Here is a 17,788-nt window from a genome sequence, read left to right as displayed (position 1 = left end):
GTCAACATCCTGCAAAGAGCAACCAAACACTTCACTGCTAGATTACAACCAATTATCCTCATTTGTGTGTAGATGTACTGATGCAGTCAGTGCCAGCCTGTCTCACACACACACACACACACACACACACACACACACACTCTGTCACCCCCTGCTGAGGTGCCAGACAGAGAAATGTAGTCTACTCTCCAACGTGAAACTTCGGACTGATCAGTCAGAGCGACAGTAATCACACAGACACACAAACACACACACACACACACACACACACACACACACACACACACACACACACTTGACAGTGTCATTAATGCTCTGGTTTAATTCTGGAGACAGTCGACACACTGAGCTGACAGGAAGGAGACAGAGAGAGAGAGAGAGAGAGAGCACATCTGGAACGCAGCAGGTGGCGCTGGAGTGTAAACGCTGTTGTAACAAAGATGGCGGACCAGAGGAGCGATGAATTAAGAGCGTAGGGAGGCGTCGGCTCAGGAGCGTTTAACCTTTCCAACATTTCAGACTGAAGTTGGATTCCCAGTTTCAGGGCGATGTCATTAAATTCCTCACCGTCCATTCTCCGAGCTTCTCCTTCTCGTAAAGATTCCTCGTGTGTTTGTCCCTGTGAGGGCAATTACAGGAAGCCGAACAGGACGAAGGTCGGGGCTCTGCGGCTGAAACCTTTGACCCCGGTGAGGCCGGGCGACCTGGTTTGTACCTTTTCATCAGCTCTCCTTTTCTCTCTCCTTTCCTCTCCTCCTCCTCTTCTTCTCTTCTCAGATGGATCATGATCCCAGAAACCCAGCGTACATCGCCACTCAAGGCCCCCTGCCCTCCACCGTGGCTGATTTCTGGCAGGTAAACAGACACACACACACACACACACACACACACAGATCAATACGTTCTCCTCTCTTAAACAAGAGTTAGCCGATTTTTATTAGGGCTGCGAACCACGTGGGACGCTGGGGTCTTTCTGTAGACGCCGCTATTAATCTCTGCTTTGCCTTCAAGCCTGCTACCCAGCAATGCAACACACACACACACACACACACACACACACACACACACACACACAGTAAACTCTGCCATGGGACACATTGTTAATTCAGGGGACGGCAAACACTTTTGCCGCCGTCCCAAATGTTGTATTGGGTTTGAATCTCGGATCAGGAGATGGATAAGTTATTCCGTCCAGTGTGAGTGGAGGGGTGCGGTGTGTGTGTGCGTGTGTGTGTTCAGTGTGGGGGTGGGGGCGGCGTGATGGAAGGAGCGGTCCCCTCGAATGAACTTTAACCCTCTTACATCCATTCCTCCTGTTCCTTTGTTCCCTCCCTGGGTCTGAACCGTTCCCCCTCTCTCAGGAAAGGGAAAGGGGAGTAGACGCTCCCCTTCAGTAATTCAGCCATTTTACTTCCCCTCCTCCTCCTCCTCTTCCTCCTCCTCGCTCAGTCTGTGCTCTTAGAATTCACTGCTCTCTTTCTCTTTCATCCCTCCTTCTCTCTCTCCGTTTGCCATCTCAGGTTCATTAAATTGGCCCTTAAGATGTTTCCTGGCTTGTTGTTGTGTTGTTGCCCAGGCTACTTAACAAACATCCCGGCCACCTGAAGACGAGTCAAACTATTCCTATCATTACAATGAGATGACTATGTGATGATAGACGGTATTCCCGCTCTGTCCTCTGTCCTCTGTCCTCTGTCCTCTGCCCTCTCCTCTGTCCTCTGTCCTCTGTCCTCTGTCCTCTGTCCTCTGTCCTCTGTCCTCTGATGTCTTGGGAGCTTGACTTTATTCCTTCCACACAAAAACAAACTGCACCGTCACAGCTTTGGACCCATGAGACCAATCAGCGAAGCAGTAATTCAAAACTCTCCCGCAAATTAACGGCGCTTAAATCTGGGCGGAGGTGAAAGCGCATGCAAGTGTTTCTGATCGACGCCATCTTGATTATCTTATGTGATGATGAGGGAGCGGCGTTGTTTTATGGCTTCCATTAAGAGCTGACTGTTAGCTCTCAGTGTGGAATGGATCTCCAGAGCCAGCAGCAGCCCCCCACCACACACACACACACACACACAGACACACACTGACCCACCCCCCTCTGGCTGTGAGAATATGACTGCCAGCAGGAGAAATACGAGCGCTCACTCGCTCTTATTGTGGAATGACTCAGGTGGGGGAGAGAAACGCCGCAACAGCAATTACTTTCTCACACCACGACACTTTTCTGACTGGCTTGTAGTTTCTTAACAACAGCGGTGGAAGAAATACGACACGCGGTCCTTAAGCAGAGGCCCGACGTAGCATGAACGGAAACATAAAAGCAAAAATCAAATAAGAAAAGAGACGTTAAAGAGGAGGGAGGAGGTTTCTGTTCACACCTGCAGGTCTGTGAGGTGACTCCATGTTCATCGTGCTTGAAATTCAAGGTTTCCAGCCAAAAAAAAGGCAAAATTCTATGTCTTTATCTGGTGTTGGTTGAAGGAAGTAGCTGTGAAATTGAGAGGCAGTGCTCTGTAGTAAAGAGTACGACTCCTACCTTCTGAAATCTCTGAACTATCAGTTTTATTTTGGAGAAGCATGAGGAGTTTGGAAACAGGGTGAACGTGCTTGGCAGGTTTGGGTTTCAAACTGCGATTCAGAATCCACAGAATCCCACAGCTCCTCTCCACAAGTCACAGGAAGTGAAGAAGCTCAAGCGGTTGTGGGCTAATATGAGCGTGTGTGGGGGCGAGCGAGGACACCCGTCAGCGTTCCTGATGGGAGATTTTATGAAGTGTTGACGGCTTCGCCAAGTCTGCTGCCAAGGACGTGACTCAGAGTCTTTAAAATAGTATTTCACCCGTTAATATGTCAACATCTTGTGTCACTCACTTAAAGAGCATCAGGCCATCAGAGCGCCAGCTTAGAAATAAGAAAACCTGATCTTGTGCTTTATTAGAACAGAAGATGAAGTCAGAGGAACATAAATACTGAGAGAGGTCAGGGAAAATACATGGAGGCGACCTCAGACATGCTGGTTTGAGAGAGTTTCATCAGGTGATGTGCGGAGGACGCGAGCCTGAGCGCCGTGGAGATGCGTTCAGGAGCGTGGAAGAACTCCCGTATGAGGCTCGTGATCCAGATCTGTCCATCAACTCCTCTGCCACCTTCAGAATGCTGCCTTTAGTCTACTGTTTGAGATATTCTCAAGAAAATACTCTTACTACTATTACTGGCAAAAGGAAGGAAATGAGGCCAAAAGACTCACAGTCTAGGGAGGTCAAAGGTCGGAAATGTCTGAATAATTGAAAGAAGAATATTAAGAAGTGTGTGTGTGTGTGTGTGTGTGTGTGTGTGTGTGTGTTTGTGTGTGTGTGCAGATGGTGTGGGAGAACGGCTGTGTGGTCATCGTGATGCTAACGCCTCTGGTGGAGAGCGGAGTGAAGCAGTGCTACCATTACTGGCCCGACGAGGGATCCAACCTCTACCACATCTACGAGGTGAAGTGGCTCATCCAACACACACACACACACACACACACACACACACACACACACACACACACACACGTCAATACGGAGAGTTGATAGTATAAACACATGTAAAGTTCTCAGTTCTTTCATTGTTATTAGAGCTACAGGTAAGTTTCAGATGGCTCTTGCAAGTGTTTGTCCTCTTAAGAAGCTTACATACTAATTATCCATCTGGTCTGCATCTGGTTGATGACTAAATTGTGCCTGTGCGCCCCCTGCAGGTCAACCTGGTGTCCGAACACATCTGGTGCGACGATTTCCTGGTCCGCAGCTTCTACCTGAAGAACATGCAGACCAACGAGACTCGGACCGTCACCCAGTTCCACTTCCTGACCTGGCTGAACCAGACCGTCCCGGAGACCAGCCGGACCCTGTTGGACTTCCGCAGGTAGGGGACTCAGTAGACCAGCAGGACCTCCACACCGGGCCGCTGGGAGGATTCCAACATGAAGCTGTTCTATTATACCTTCCATTCCCAAACTCACAGGAAAGAACAACGTTAAAATGGAGTTTTATTTGAACGCGGCCTTAGAGTGAAATGCACACAAGGGGGCGGTAGAGACACATTTTGCCGCTAGCTAACGTTTATAAACGAGGGAAAGCATCAGCGTGGCGTTAAAAGTGCCGCCACAAATTCAGCCCTCAGTGTCAAGCGTCTCCCGGCCTCTGAAGCGCCGCGGTAACCGAACGGGTTTAGTGTCATCTGGCGTTAATAACTTCAAATCTCTCACTTTCTAGGAGAGAAAGGGGGAAAATGAGATAAATATCCTCCCAAATCCGCAGCATTTCCAGCGGATAGCGGCGTGATCCGGGGACGAGCTGAGGGAGCTCAGCTGAAGCGATCCGTTATCTGTGCCCCCCCGACCTGCTTTAAACTGATCTATACTGTATTGCCTATTAGGGGGGAGACGCTTCGCTCTCCCGTCCGCCGCCCATTATCCCCGGCGACGCTCCGCTTGGTTCTGTATATACGGCCGCAGGTCAATTAGGTGAGAAATGAAGAGAGAGTGGTCAGAGGGGGTCTGGTGGGCGTCGTCATGGAGGCCGTATCAGTGCTGCTGCTGCTGCTGCTGCCTCCACAGGAACAAACCTGCTCATTTCCTCTGATGCTTCCTGTTTTTCCTCCCTCAAACGTCGGCGGCTGAGATGAATCGGTTTGTCACGTATGTTCTCACTCCTGTCCACGTCTGGGGACAAACATACTCCGATAAGATTGAAGTAAGATGGATGAAGAGGGGAGGCAGGTGTAGGGACCCCCACGACCCCCGACCCCCTGACCCCCCACCGGCCCCGCCATTAGGTGCCTCCACCTTAATGCTCTTCTTCATTTTTATTTTTTTTATATCTTGACTTACGAGGCATTGCTTACACATCCTCCTCCTCCTCCTCCTCCTCCTCCTCCTCCTCCTCTTCCCCTCTGTTGTTTTACCAGCTAACTAGCGGTTGCCAGTGTCATTTTTGTGATGTTGCAGCTAGTAATATAAGCCCAGTTGCATAGTCACAAAAGTGATCATTGGAGACTGTGACTCTGCAACCAAAGCGGGGCCTCACGGACCCCAAACCCCCAAACCCCCAAACCCTCAAACCCCCAAACCCCCAAACCCCCAAACCCAAACCCCAACCCCCCTTCTCTCCCCATTTGCTCCTCTTTCTTTTCCTGCCCTCCCCTTCTTTTCTCCTCCATCGTCTCTCACATTCTCCTTGCTGTGCCCGCTGACCTGTGATGACCTCTCGCCTCTCTTTTTTGCTTGCTCATGGTTTGCTTGGCTGCCTCCCATCTCCTCCCACCTCCTCCCTCCTTCCTTCCTTCCTTCCTCTCTCGCCCGCTTCTGTCTCTTTCTCTCTCTCCCCTGCTGTCTCTTCCCTCTCTCTCTCCCTCTCTCATCTCATCTCATCTCTCTCTCTAAAGCAGAATCCATGTTATTGATAGATTATCAGCTCATCACTCTCTCTAAATTCTGTTCAGTTTAATTCCAGATCAGATGTTTCCTTGTTGATGCATTTCTATCATTTCCTGCTTTGTAGTCATTATGTGATCTGTGTTTTCCAGATCTCATGCCTGGATATGATCCTAGTGTCAGTCAGCTGCTAGGACAGCATCATGCTAAATACAACATCTGTCAGTACAAGAGGCAGAAATCATGTGTGTGTGTGTGTGTGTGTCATATTTGGTAATCTGACAGCAGGACAGGACACACACACACACACACACAGATTTCATTTGGAATTCCTCCCTAAATGCCAGGTTTTTTTTACCATCAAATATCAATAAGCCTAAATGTTACCCTCCATCTCTCTCCATCTCTCTTTCTTTCACACTCTCTCTCTCTTTGATTTCCACTCTTACTCACTAACTCTACCTCTCTCTCTCTCTCTCTCACACATTTTCCCTCTCTCATCCTCGTCCATCTTCCCCACTCTCTCTCTCTCTCTACACACAGTTCTCTTCATCCTGTCAGGGTTTCTCTCTCTCTCTTTTTGTCCCACAGTCTGTCTGCCATTTTGTTTCTGTTATTGTTCTCTGTTCCTCCTTTCTTCTCATTTCATCTCTCACTCTCTCTCTCTCTCGCTGTCCGTCTCTCTCTCTCTCTCTCTCTCTCTCTCTCTCTCTCTCTCTCTCTCTCTCTCGCTCTCTTTCTTCCTCCGTCAAGCTTGAATGTCTCTTACGGGGCGTGTACTCTGAATCGCGCATCCCTTTACACCCCCACTCCTCTGCCGGCTGTTGCCATGGTAACGTCACTCTCGATCGTGCCCGCAGTGGAACCTGACTTTTCAGTTTCTGAGGCGAGAAAATTAAAATATGTGGATTCTTTTTGGTGGGAAATGAAACTCTCTCTCCTGCCGCAGTGTTTGCCACCGTGTGTGTGTGTGTGTGTGTGTGTGTGTGTGTGTGTGTGACTTCAGGAAAAACACACTCCACAACACAGGAAACAGTGTGTGCTCAGTCTAACTATCAACTTTGTTTAGGTGCCAGGAGATCGGGACATGTGATGTATAGACAGTGTGTGTGTGTGTGTGTGTGTGTGTGTTATTGTACTTGCGATGTTAACACTGTGTTTGTGTTGTGCTCTCTCTCTCTCTCTCTCTCTCTCTCTCTCTCTCTCTCCATCTCTGCTCTCTCTCTCTTTCTCTCGCTCTCTCCATCTCTGCTCTCTCTCTCTTCCTGCTCTCTCTCTCTTTTTCTCTCCCTCTCTCCCTATCTGTTCTCTCTCTCTCTCCCTCTCTCTCTCTCTCTCTTCTCTTTTTTTACAGGAAAGTTAACAAGTGCTACCGGGGTCGCTCGTGTCCGATCATAGTCCACTGCAGGCAAGTATAATCGCCACGACGACGGCACATCTCACCACATCTTCACCACACACACACACACACACACACACACACACACACACACACACACACACAGCCTCCAAACAAGCGCCTCCATACGTCTGAGATGAGCCAAAGAGCCTCCATACTGAAACTGAACGCGGTTGTCGTTTCTTCGGTGGCGGCGGATTTAACACACATCCAACTGAGAGAGAGAGAGAGAGAGAGAGAGAGAGAGAGAGAGAGAGAGAGAGAGAGAGAGAGAGAGAGAGAGAGAGGGAACATTTGCCAAAAAGTTTATAATTAAACTTGAGAAAGTGTCCACGTAGGAGGAACTTTTAATTGGAGAGGCTTGAGACTTTGCCTTGTGTTGGGTGGAGGCAGTGGGTGAAGCAGGAGTGGGCGGGGCTCCAGCTGTCGACTGCACATCTGCATATTCTGCACAGAACATAGGTCGCTCATTAAATAGGGATTTAAATGAAAATCTAACCGGGGTCTCGGTGCTGACATCCTGCCACGATTAGACTGAAGCAGGACAGGAAACAGATCGGCTGGCTGGTGATCAAAGGTGCCAATGTTCCGATGGAGACGTTTACCTTCTATCCATTTATGGCTCTAATGGCAGAATGAACGTGTCTGTAATCAGACTCATGGTCTCTCTCTATTAAAGCCAGCGAGAACGGGAGCGAGGAGACATCTTGACATGTTTTCTCGTGTGCTTTTAGCCCCCAGACCCTCCTTATTTCCCTCCTACACACACACACACACACACACACACACACAGAAAATGATGCTGGCACATGTGTGACTCCGCCCCCTCATATCTTTGATGGGCCGTTAATGATTCTGGTGAGGTGCAGCGATACGACAGATCTAATCATAGCATAATAACCTGTTTGAGACGCAGCCCCCACCCAACACACACACACACACACACACACACAGATCAGAACGATAGTACTGTGTGTGTGTGTGTGTGTAGAATGCACACACACACAGAGGCGCGGTGGTTTTGCTCAATTACTGCCACTAGGCATATTGAAATATACAACAGTGTGTGTGTGTGTGTGTGTGTGTGTGTGTGTGTGTGTGTGTGTGCAGGCCTGCAGATAAATCACCAAACTGCCAGTGAAAATGAAACATTCAGAGTGTGGACATGTGCCAGCAACCAACACACACACACACACACACACACACACACACAAGCTTGATACAGTGAACACCAGCAGGGATACAGGCATCAATTTTCAACACTCGAAATGAATCAGAGATAGAAAATCTTCCTCTCCATCTCTGTTCTGACTGAGGCTGTCTGCTCTGTGTGTGTGTGTGTGTGTGTGTGTGTGTGTGTGTGTGTGTGTGATGTACTTGCTGTTGTTACAAACAGGTTGATCTTGTGTTTCTGTTATATAATTCCAAACCAAAAAAGCCAAACAGCTTCAGTGATTCTGCAGCTTTCATGTTGTTTATCCGCGTTAAATCCGTCGTCTTCCTCCAGTCTGCCTGCTACTCGCCTCCACAGCGCTGCAGTCAGCTGGAGGCGCCAACAAACATCAGCAGAACAACGCCACCACCGCCGCCATCTGAAGGCCTAAAATATTCTGTAATCCAGATCTTTCCTCCGCCGTGGTTTAAGTAAATGATTTTAGAGCCTCGATAAATGCTGCCTCGACTGGTTCGTCCTTGGCAGAGGTATGGACTCAATTCAGCGTCCTTCACGTCACAGATGCACCGCGCGTCTTTTCCTTAGGATTCATCTCCATCTGCTCTGTTTTCTGAAAAAATTTGAGTTTCTAAAGGAGAAACCGGTGACTAAAACTCTCTCTCTCTCCCTCTCTCTCTCTCTCTCCCTCTCTCTCTCTCTCTCTCTCTCTCTCTCTCTCTCTCTCACCCCCCTCTCTCCCCTGTGCAGCGATGGCGCCGGCCGCACTGGCACCTACATCCTGGTCGACATGGTCCTCAACAAGATGGCCAAAGGTGAGTGTCAGTCCACCGTCTGCTCTCCTGTGCCACCTGGCTGAAGGTGACTGAGGTTCTGATGAAACTGAGCTGGATCATGTAAACATGTAAACGATCCCTGAAGACATCTTGACTCACACATTCCTGCTGCTTGCTGATGTTTTGGCCTGAATTCCTCCTAATGGCCGTCTGCTTCGTTTCCCTCTGGCAGCTCATTGTCGTCGTTGTTTTGCCCTTAAAGCAGATTTTTCTCACTTGAAGCGTGAGTTTTGTTTTCCCCTTTAGAGAGGAGAGAGCGCCTCATGCAGAGTGCTGCTGACTGAGTACATTTGCTCTCTGAGTGGATGATAATGACTGTAATTATATCATCACAGAATTAACACGTCGTGCTGAAGATGTATGACGCCGCTGAATGCTCGGCGAGGCGGCGAGGCAGCGAGGCGGCGAGGCGCCTCATGGATCTCGCTGGAATCAGTGTCATATTCCGATGTGTTTTCTTGTATTATCTGTTATGTTCAGTGAGATGGTGATGCACACAGACATGAGACACACAGCCTGCACACAGACATGAGACACACAGCCTGCACACAGACATGAGACACACAGCCTGCACACAGACATGAGACACACAGCCTCACAGGACTGAGCACTGCACTCTCCTGTCCAGCAGCACTCAGAGCAGTGGACCTTCAGATTAAAAGCCCGGTTCATGCTGCACTGAAAACAGCTGATATCTGCACAAGAACAACTAATGACTAGTTTGATAGATTCATACTGACGTGGTGAAGTATTGAAAGACTTAGTAGCTAGTAAAGTCATCTGGACACATTTTTCAGGTTTTCATGCTACAGGTTTTCACACCACAGGTTTCAAATTCTGCTAATACTTGCAGAAGAACAATGTTTTAAAGCTTCTTTAGGTCTTTAAAATGTCTCCTGCCCGCCTCATGTGTTCAGTTTTAGTCTATTAACACATTTATTCAGCTTGGCAATGTGAAATTCCAAAGACAATTTGGATGTGTGTGACAATGTGTGTGTGTGTGTGTGTGTGTGTGTGTGTTGTAGCAGAACGAGCTCCTGGGTCTTTAATTCCAGATCAAAGGGTCAGTGGGGCATCGGGGGTCTTTTCCCAGGCTGTCACACTGTGATCGGGGGCCCGGGGGCCCCTCCTCAGGGGGGGGGGGGGGGGGGGCGGTGGGTTGGGGCCTGTGAATACTTTTATCTTTTACAGTGAAACAAAAATTAACTTTGCTTCACTTCCTGATTCTGATCTTTAACTTCAAAAGGCCTCAAAATTAAAAACTTAAATTCTGCAATCGAATATCTCCAGTAAAGTAATCTGCCAATCCCCGACATCTAAACCCTCAGAATGACCTGTGACCTCACCTGTGACCTCACCTGTGACCTCACATCCACAAGCTCCATAACCACATACTGAGATTGATCTCCAACTTCTACACTTTTTTGATATTCTTTCCCATTTTTGCTCAAATTAACTACCAGTTGTGGCTAACTGATGTGGGCGTGGCTTATTCGGCTCAAAGTGCTCTGCTAAATGAAACGTTAACCAACCAGAAAGTGGAACAGTTAATGAATTGTATCAAAGGTGTTTTGGTTTGTCACTTAAATGCATGACTGAAAGAAGGGATCTCGTGTTGTGCTGTCTCTCTGGGGTCGACGTAAAAAGCCTCAAAAGCCTAAAAAGCCTGGTGGAATGGAGGCAAGGTCAGGATGTGGCCGGGCTGTTGGAGAGAGATTACTGCCAGGATTTCACTTCCTACAAAGCATCCTGAGATCTGTGTGTGGTAAAAAAAAAAAAGATCCCAGAGAAAATGACTTTTCATTGATAGGAGGCTCTTTGTTTGGAGCTTAGGATCCATTCTTTTGTAGTTTATCTAACTGCCTGTGAAAGGTTTCATAAACCTGAGGGGTTGTGGGATTTCCTGGAGCCGTCCAGGTCGGTGTGTAATCCTTCAAGTGGAGTTAAAACGCCAAAATCCTCAAAAGTGGAGTCGTAAGAATGTCAGCCGACAGCAAAGACACGAGGGCTTACTGCAGATTTAGACTGAGCTTTGTTCTGTCATCAGACCACATGTTCATATTCAGACAGCACTTGACTCCATTTTACTTGTTGTTGTTCGTGACAGTTAAGACACAAGAGATATGTCGCTGATAAAAGTGCTTTCACTCACTCACTGTCTCACTCACTCACTCACTCACTCACTCACTCACTCGTTTACCTGCTCATTGTCTCGCTCACTCACTTTCTCACTCACTCGCTCACTGTCTCACTTACTGTCTCACTCACTCACTCGCGTCAAATTTAGTGACTCAAAATGGTGGGAGGCAACAAATGAGTGGCTGGGTGAGTGAGTGAGTGAGTGAGTGAGTGAGTGAGTGAGTGAGTGGGTGAGTGAGTGAGTGAGTGAGTGAGTGAGTGAGTGTTCCAGAGATGCTGGAGGCCCACAGGTTTGCAGGGTTCCTCTATCCCGATCAAAGACACTTCTCCCTCCTCCTCCTCCTCCTCCTCCTCCTCCTCCAGCCTCTCAGACACATAATCACTCCACCCCCCCTCCTCCCCCTCCCCCTTTCTCTCTCCCCATTCTTCTCCCACCCTGGAATGAATTGTGACTCCAGCAGAGACTGATGGCTGTTGCAGGTTGAGGAGGTATTGCTGGAGGTTCTCACGTTTTTTTTTTCATCTTCTTCTTCTTCTTCTTCTCCCCCCTCCTGCTCTCCAAAAGGCTTTCCCCCTGTCTCTAATGTAACCCCACCACCACCACCACCACCCTCCTCTTCATCTTAAGAATCAAATGAAACCCATCAAGTGCCCGGGAGCCTTTCAGTCCCCCCGCCCCGCCCCCCTCCCTCCGATCCAGCTGGTGTTCCTGGTCTTCGTCTTCGGCTCTCGGGACCTTTCACTGCCTCCTCAAGGGCCAAGGCTATTTCTCTCTCTCGCTCTCTCTCTCTCTCTCTCTCTCTCTCTCTCTCTCTCCCCCTTCTCCTCTTCTATAGCTCCCCCTACCTTCCCCCCTCCTCCTCCTCCTCCTCGACCTCCACCTCTAAGCGAGTCTCATTCTGAGGAGCAGAGCCTGGTTGGTTGTTGTGTTTCATTCCCCTCCTCTTTTTTCTCTCCACCTCCGCCGTCTCTTTCATGCGGGGAGACGTCTGCAGAGAGCTCCAGTAAAATAACGTCGTCGTCCGTTCTGAGGTTTATCAGACGCTGCACAATAGCCCTGGGCTCGTTAAGTCCTCGCCCCCCCTCCCCGAGAAATAAAAGAAATAAAAGGAAAGAGAGAAACCAAAGCTGGGACCTGTGTGCTGCGGCCGGGCCGGCGGGGAAGGAGGCCATTGTGTCTCCGGTGTGAAGCTGCAGAGCTCCCAGCATTCACTCTGCTCGCCGTGCAGCCGCAAGAAGAGACGGAGAGATGGAGAGAGAAAGCTCCGTGAGGGGGAGAAGGAGGAACAAACCCCTCTACTCCTCCCTGCACCTCTCTCTCTCTCTCTCTCTCTCTCTCTCTCTCTGATGTAGTTTTGGAGACAAAGTCATTATTCTCTAACTCCAATTATGTTTAATGTTCTACTTTACACCTCTATGTGTGTGTGTGTGTGTGTGTGTGTGTTACCTTCTGTTCACTCAGAATCATAAATCAGAAACTCTTACTGGTTCTGTGTACAAATATTATATTTTGCACCAAACACATGAAACACTCCACACACTCCTTTATTCTGTTTGTACCTCATCAGTCTGATCAAAGGTTCTCAGTGCAGAACCGCTTGGCATGCAGACAGACTGTACACACACACACACGTATGTCTGATTTGGGCATGGTGTGTGTGTGTGTGTGTGTGTGTCTTCAGTAAGCTGTGAGGCCCCAGGTTGATTATCAAAGACAGACGAGTGAGAACACAGCAAACCTCAACAACATGCGCCGCTGTGATCCGCACTCTTGTTTTCTCAAAACAAAAACCACCTCTCCGTGTTTGTAGACTGAGTGGCGTGTGAGTGTGTGTGTGTGTGTGTGTGTGTTTGTGTTTGTTTGTTCAAAGGAAATGTTTTTGCTGTTCCAGTTGGTATAAAACAGCAGAGTGACAGATGTTAGCACGATTATCTTGGCAGTGCTGTGAACGCAATTTAACCCTGTTTTGTGTGTGTGTGTGTCTGTGTGTGTGTGTGTGTGTGTGTGACAGGTGCCAAGGAGATTGATATTGCAGCCACCCTGGAGCACCTCAGGGACCAGAGGCCGGGGATGGTCCAGACTAAGGTAGGCGCCTCCAGCTGAACGTGTGTGTGTGTGTGTGTGTGTGTGTAAGTGAACCCCATGATGTCATACAGCCGGATTACACGGGATGATGTCATTCATAGATAACCTTTGAACCATAACTCATAGAATATAAACTCCTGTCTCTCCTCGATTCCTTGCGCCATACCATTAGGCCACGCCCACAGGCCACGCCCCTTACATGTTCCTCCATTTTGAAGCCTACTGGACTCTCCTTCCTGTGGTTTCAGACGTAAGCGCTGGACGTTATTGAGACTAAACCTGTGACCTTTACACCAAACATGAGAACACACACTCTGCTGCTCGTTAGTGTATGTGTGTGTGTGTGTGTGTGTGTGTGTGTGTGTTGGTGACATACAACCTGCACTGAAGCACTAATCCCTGTGTTACCAGGCATCATCAATCGATCGCTGCAAAGTAATTGAACAGGGATTTATAGATCGCAGAGGAATATGGAGAGAATCTGTGTGATTAATGATAATCTGGATTTAAACCAGGGGTGGCAGGGGTGTGTGTGTGTGTGTGTGTGTGTGTGTTTTTCGACCCTCTTAACCCTCCTCCTCCTCCTCTTTTCTTTTGCAGGATCAGTTCGAGTTTGCTTTGACGGCGGTGGCCGAGGAGGTGAACGCCATTCTGAAGGCTCTTCCTCAGTAGGAAGGAGCGCCTCCCTCTGACAAACCTCCCTCACTACAAGCCTCCTCCTCAGTTACTCCTCTTCCCTTTGCCTTAGCCTCCTCTCCTCTCCTCTCCTCTCCCCTTCTCTCGTGTTGAGCCTGTCGCCTGTTTCCCAAAGTGTCATTCCAGTGCATTAAAACTCCTTTGATAGTCTGAATAAAAATCCCTTCACATTTCATCATTGTGCGTTTGTTAGACGAGTGATTATCTTGTGTGCGTCTCTTGAGTGCAGCTCGTTGAGGTTTGGCCCGTTGGGTTTTCTGCAGTTCTGCGGGCGAATGTCAACGAAAGTTTGACCGAAACGAGATGGAAGTCGTGCAGGAAACAGTTTCTGTCACGATGGTTGATTAGTTTAAGTGCTATCAATAATGGATTTGGGCGTAATTATTCCAGAATAGATGAAAGTAGAGACGCAGTTAAACCGTCTGACACTTCATTATCAATCCAGATGATCAGTAGAATAATCAATAGAGACAGAAAGTCTCTGCCAAACCGACGTGTTTCACTGGATTGACGCCATTGTTTGAGCTTAGCTTTGGAGCGTGCGTGCGTGTGTGTGTGTGTGTGTGTGTAAATCAACTATCATCTCTGTATCATTAAAGGTGTGAGTGTGTTTCCTGTTCTAAACCGTCTGTACTCACATTTGTTGCTCTTAAAGACTAAACTTCATCTCCTGTCGAGGCACAAAGTCGTATTTTCTGAGGTTTCATTTAAAGAACAACATGAACTGTACTGACACAAGTGAATGTGTGTGTGTGTGTGTGTGTGATTCAGGCTGTGCGATGACGTAATCTCTGCGCCGTGACATTCTCCTCTTTAATCTATCAGCTCTAGATTGAAGCAACCTGGAACTTTGACTGAAGCGTTACCTGTGTGTGGAAAACCAATATAGAGGCTCGTCAGTGCAGAATCACACTCATGTCTGCCTTCATGAACACACACACACACACACACACACACACACTGATGGGGGCGGAGGAAAGCGTGTCCAGCCACCTGGAAACACAAACCAGGAGCGCCGCTTGGTGTTAAAATGAGCTCATTCCCCTGGATGAAGGTGGATTTAGAGGCGCTGGTTCCTTAATGGGAAGCTCAACGGGAAGCTCGCTGCTCTGGAATGAGGCGGCGGTTGGATAGAGCGGCGGTCTTGAAGGAAAGGCTCTGTTTAGCTTCAGAGTAGCAGCTCTCCTACGTAGCATTAATGTTTGATTTGTACGCGTGCAGCAGCTGAACGTGCGGCGCTTCCACAACCGGCTGGGATTCCCAAAGGCAACTCCACACACACACACACACACACACACTGATGTGCTGCAGGAACACGGGAACGCCACGCAGAGACCTTTAACATGTTTACATGTGTGATTAATGTTTGATTTGAAGAAAAAAGAATTCAGCCCAAAGTACCATACAGGAAATGATGACATCATACATACATGCATACAGACACATGAAGCACAAGAACCAAGAACATTCAAAAACAAGCGAGGAATCTCTCCCTCTCTCCCTTTCTATCTCTCTCTCCCTCTCTCTCTCTGTCTCTCTCCCTCTCTCTCTCTCTCTCTCTATCTCCCTCCCGCTCTCGCTCCCTCTCTCTCTCTCTCTCCCCCCCTCTCTCTCTTTAGTCTGGAGTTGACTTTGGTGACCCTGCAGCTCTCCATCAGCTCTCCATCAGCTCACAGCGGCTCAAGCAGCTGCTCTACGTCTGCTCTAGATGTTCTAGTTTTCTCTGTACACTCTTATTTAACCCTTAAAGCTCTGAGCTGCTCACACGGCGTTACTAGTGCATGGCTATTTATCCAGAAACAATGGCTGTTCTGTACTTTCCTCTGGCCTTTCACAAACAAACCACTGATGTAGACGTAGATGTGAGTTCATCTGTCTGACTTCATCTCCACAAACATGGACGGGGCAGAGGGGTTCTTATCTGTGCAGGATGCAGACCCTGACTGGTGTGATGATGTCATACTGCAGCCAGCTCACATTACATTACATTACGATCATTTGGCAGACGCTTTTATCCAAAGCGACTTACATTACATTACAGTACCACCCTTCGCAGAGGGGGGAGCAATTGAGGGTTCGGTGCCTTGCTCAGGGGCACCTCGGCAGGGGCTCGAACCGGCGACCCTACGGTTCCCAAGCGGAAGCACTACCCACTGAGCCACTGCCTCCCCCACATCAGCTGGTGAGACTGAAGCGCACTGCCACGGATGTTCTTTTTAACAGGCGGCTTGGAGCAAAATGGAGGATCAGGTTGAGTCTCTGTCATGATGATAGACAGAGGTTCCCACATTTGGAGTGGCACTTGTGGGAAATCGTGGAGTTTTTGGAGAGAAATTGTCAAAATAATACAAATTTAAGGAAAAAATACAGAGGATTTGGAGGAAAAGCTCAATTTTCTTACAATTAAATATCACAAATTGTGTCCTTTGCTCTTATTTTGAAGGAGCCGCCTGTTGAAGCGATGCTTTCTGCAGTGCTCAGGCTCAGTGGGTCGCTGTTCTCTCTCTCTCTCTCTCTCTGAGTGTGTATGGACGGCTGGTCTGCTGCGTTAACACATCCACTCATCTCTGTATATATCTTAACAAAAAAACTAAACAAACAGAAGATATTTTGTTCTATCGGTGAAAACAGAGCGTATGAATAAAGTCCCATTGTCAATGGAGTATTGTTACGCAACTGTACGTGTGAGTCTTTCTTCAAAGTGACACAGACACACAATAACCTGACCTGAGCCTGTCTGCCTGCCTGCAACTCCACCAGCAAACACTCGGCCCGCTTCCTGTTGCTGTTTCTGATTAGGTGATTGATCCTAAAGGCTGAATGGTGCCGACCTGCTGCTCTGTGACCTCGCCGTCATTCTCATTCAGCCGCCGTGCGTCCGTGCGCCCGTCTGTCCAGGTGGAGCTCTGTGGGTGCAAAGCTCCTTTCTTCTTCTCTTTTTAAAGGTGTTTATCCGGGCCAAGCAGCCGCTCGTCATGGATGGAGGAGGAAGTGCTCCCTGTGCCTGAGCCGGTGTGGCAGGCAGTGTGGACTTAGAGAGCAGGAAGCGGGGAAATCAATGGAGGGAGACGCCGAGATGACTCACACACACACACACACACACACGCAGGCTTCAAATTCAAGTGCTAAACCTTCCTGCTGTCGAGGAAAAAGTGTAGTTCAGTGTGTTTAACTACAACTGACTATGATCTTAACCTTCACGTTTGAATTCATCCATTATGTGTTTACTTCCTGTTTGAGACACACTGTATGCATATTATCAACTATATCATGGAGCTTCCTACTGGTAGTTTGGATGTAGGAGGTGATGAAACTGTGGGAATCTTTTATTTGAGCAAAAAGAGGTGAGAGCAGCGTTTCCTCCCTTTAATCAGCTTCCTGCTCTGGTGTTTGACTGATCGGAGAGCAGAGTTGTGATTTGTTCCTCATCTTTCAGGCGTGGAATCCTTTAAATTATTCAACCGACATCTCGTCCAGACTTAAGGGAGCGGATATTCTCATGACCAAAGAGGAGAAAAAAAACAAATTCATTTCATTCATTTCATTTCATCTTTCCTCATTACTTACTGCTCTAATCGGATTCCTAGACTCCCGGCGCGGCGCTCGCTCTCGTCTTCCCGCTCTCGTCTTCCCGCTCTCGTCTTCCCGCCCTCGTCTTCCCGCCCTCGTCTTCCCGCTCTCGTCCTCCCGCCCTCGTCCTCCCGCCCTCGTCCTCCCGCTCTCGTCCTCCCGCCCTCGTCCTCCCGCTCTCGTCTTCCCGCTCTCGTCTTCCCGCCCTCGTCTTCCCGCCCTCGTCTTCCCGCTCTCGTCCTCCCGCCCTCGTCCTCCCGCCCTCGTCCTCCCGCTCTCGTCCTCCCGCTCTCGTCCTCCCGCCCTCGTCCTCCCGCCCGTCACGAGGACACTTCTGGCATTTAGTTGATCATTTTCACCGGTGTGGCACGTGCTGTGACCCCAATATCCCCCTCCTGTCACTCATCATTAGCCCGTTTATGAGCGCGCGTCCAACGGCCGCCCTCACCGGGAATTTAACCATTTGCATAGAAAAATTGCTTTC

General features: G+C 48.8%; 1 protein-coding gene across 1 annotated transcript in view; it reads left to right on the top strand.

Annotated features, from left to right (window-relative positions):
- Window positions 1–15,707, top strand: part of LOC142999454 (receptor-type tyrosine-protein phosphatase N2-like) — a 110,061-nt gene extending 94,354 nt beyond the window's left edge. The window contains exons 17-23 of the mRNA XM_076149043.1: window positions 778–855; window positions 3,357–3,476; window positions 3,731–3,897; window positions 6,762–6,815; window positions 8,728–8,792; window positions 12,965–13,038; window positions 13,639–15,707. Of these exons, the coding sequence (XP_076005158.1) occupies window positions 778–855; window positions 3,357–3,476; window positions 3,731–3,897; window positions 6,762–6,815; window positions 8,728–8,792; window positions 12,965–13,038; window positions 13,639–13,710 (630 nt within the window). The 3' untranslated portion in view covers window positions 13,711–15,707. The remainder of the gene's footprint in view (window positions 1–777; window positions 856–3,356; window positions 3,477–3,730; window positions 3,898–6,761; window positions 6,816–8,727; window positions 8,793–12,964; window positions 13,039–13,638) is intronic.
- The last annotated feature ends 2,081 nt before the right edge of the window (window positions 15,708–17,788 follow it).

The sequence above is a fragment of the Genypterus blacodes genome, unplaced genomic scaffold (assembly GCF_046128005.1).
Source record: "Genypterus blacodes isolate CSIRO-AG114 ecotype Tasmania unplaced genomic scaffold, CSIRO-AGI_Gbla_v1 ptg000005l_1, whole genome shotgun sequence".
Taxonomy (NCBI): Eukaryota; Metazoa; Chordata; class Actinopteri; order Ophidiiformes; family Ophidiidae; genus Genypterus; species Genypterus blacodes.
The sequence above is the reverse complement of the archived record's forward strand: the minus strand, read 5'-3'. Positions and strand labels throughout refer to the sequence as shown.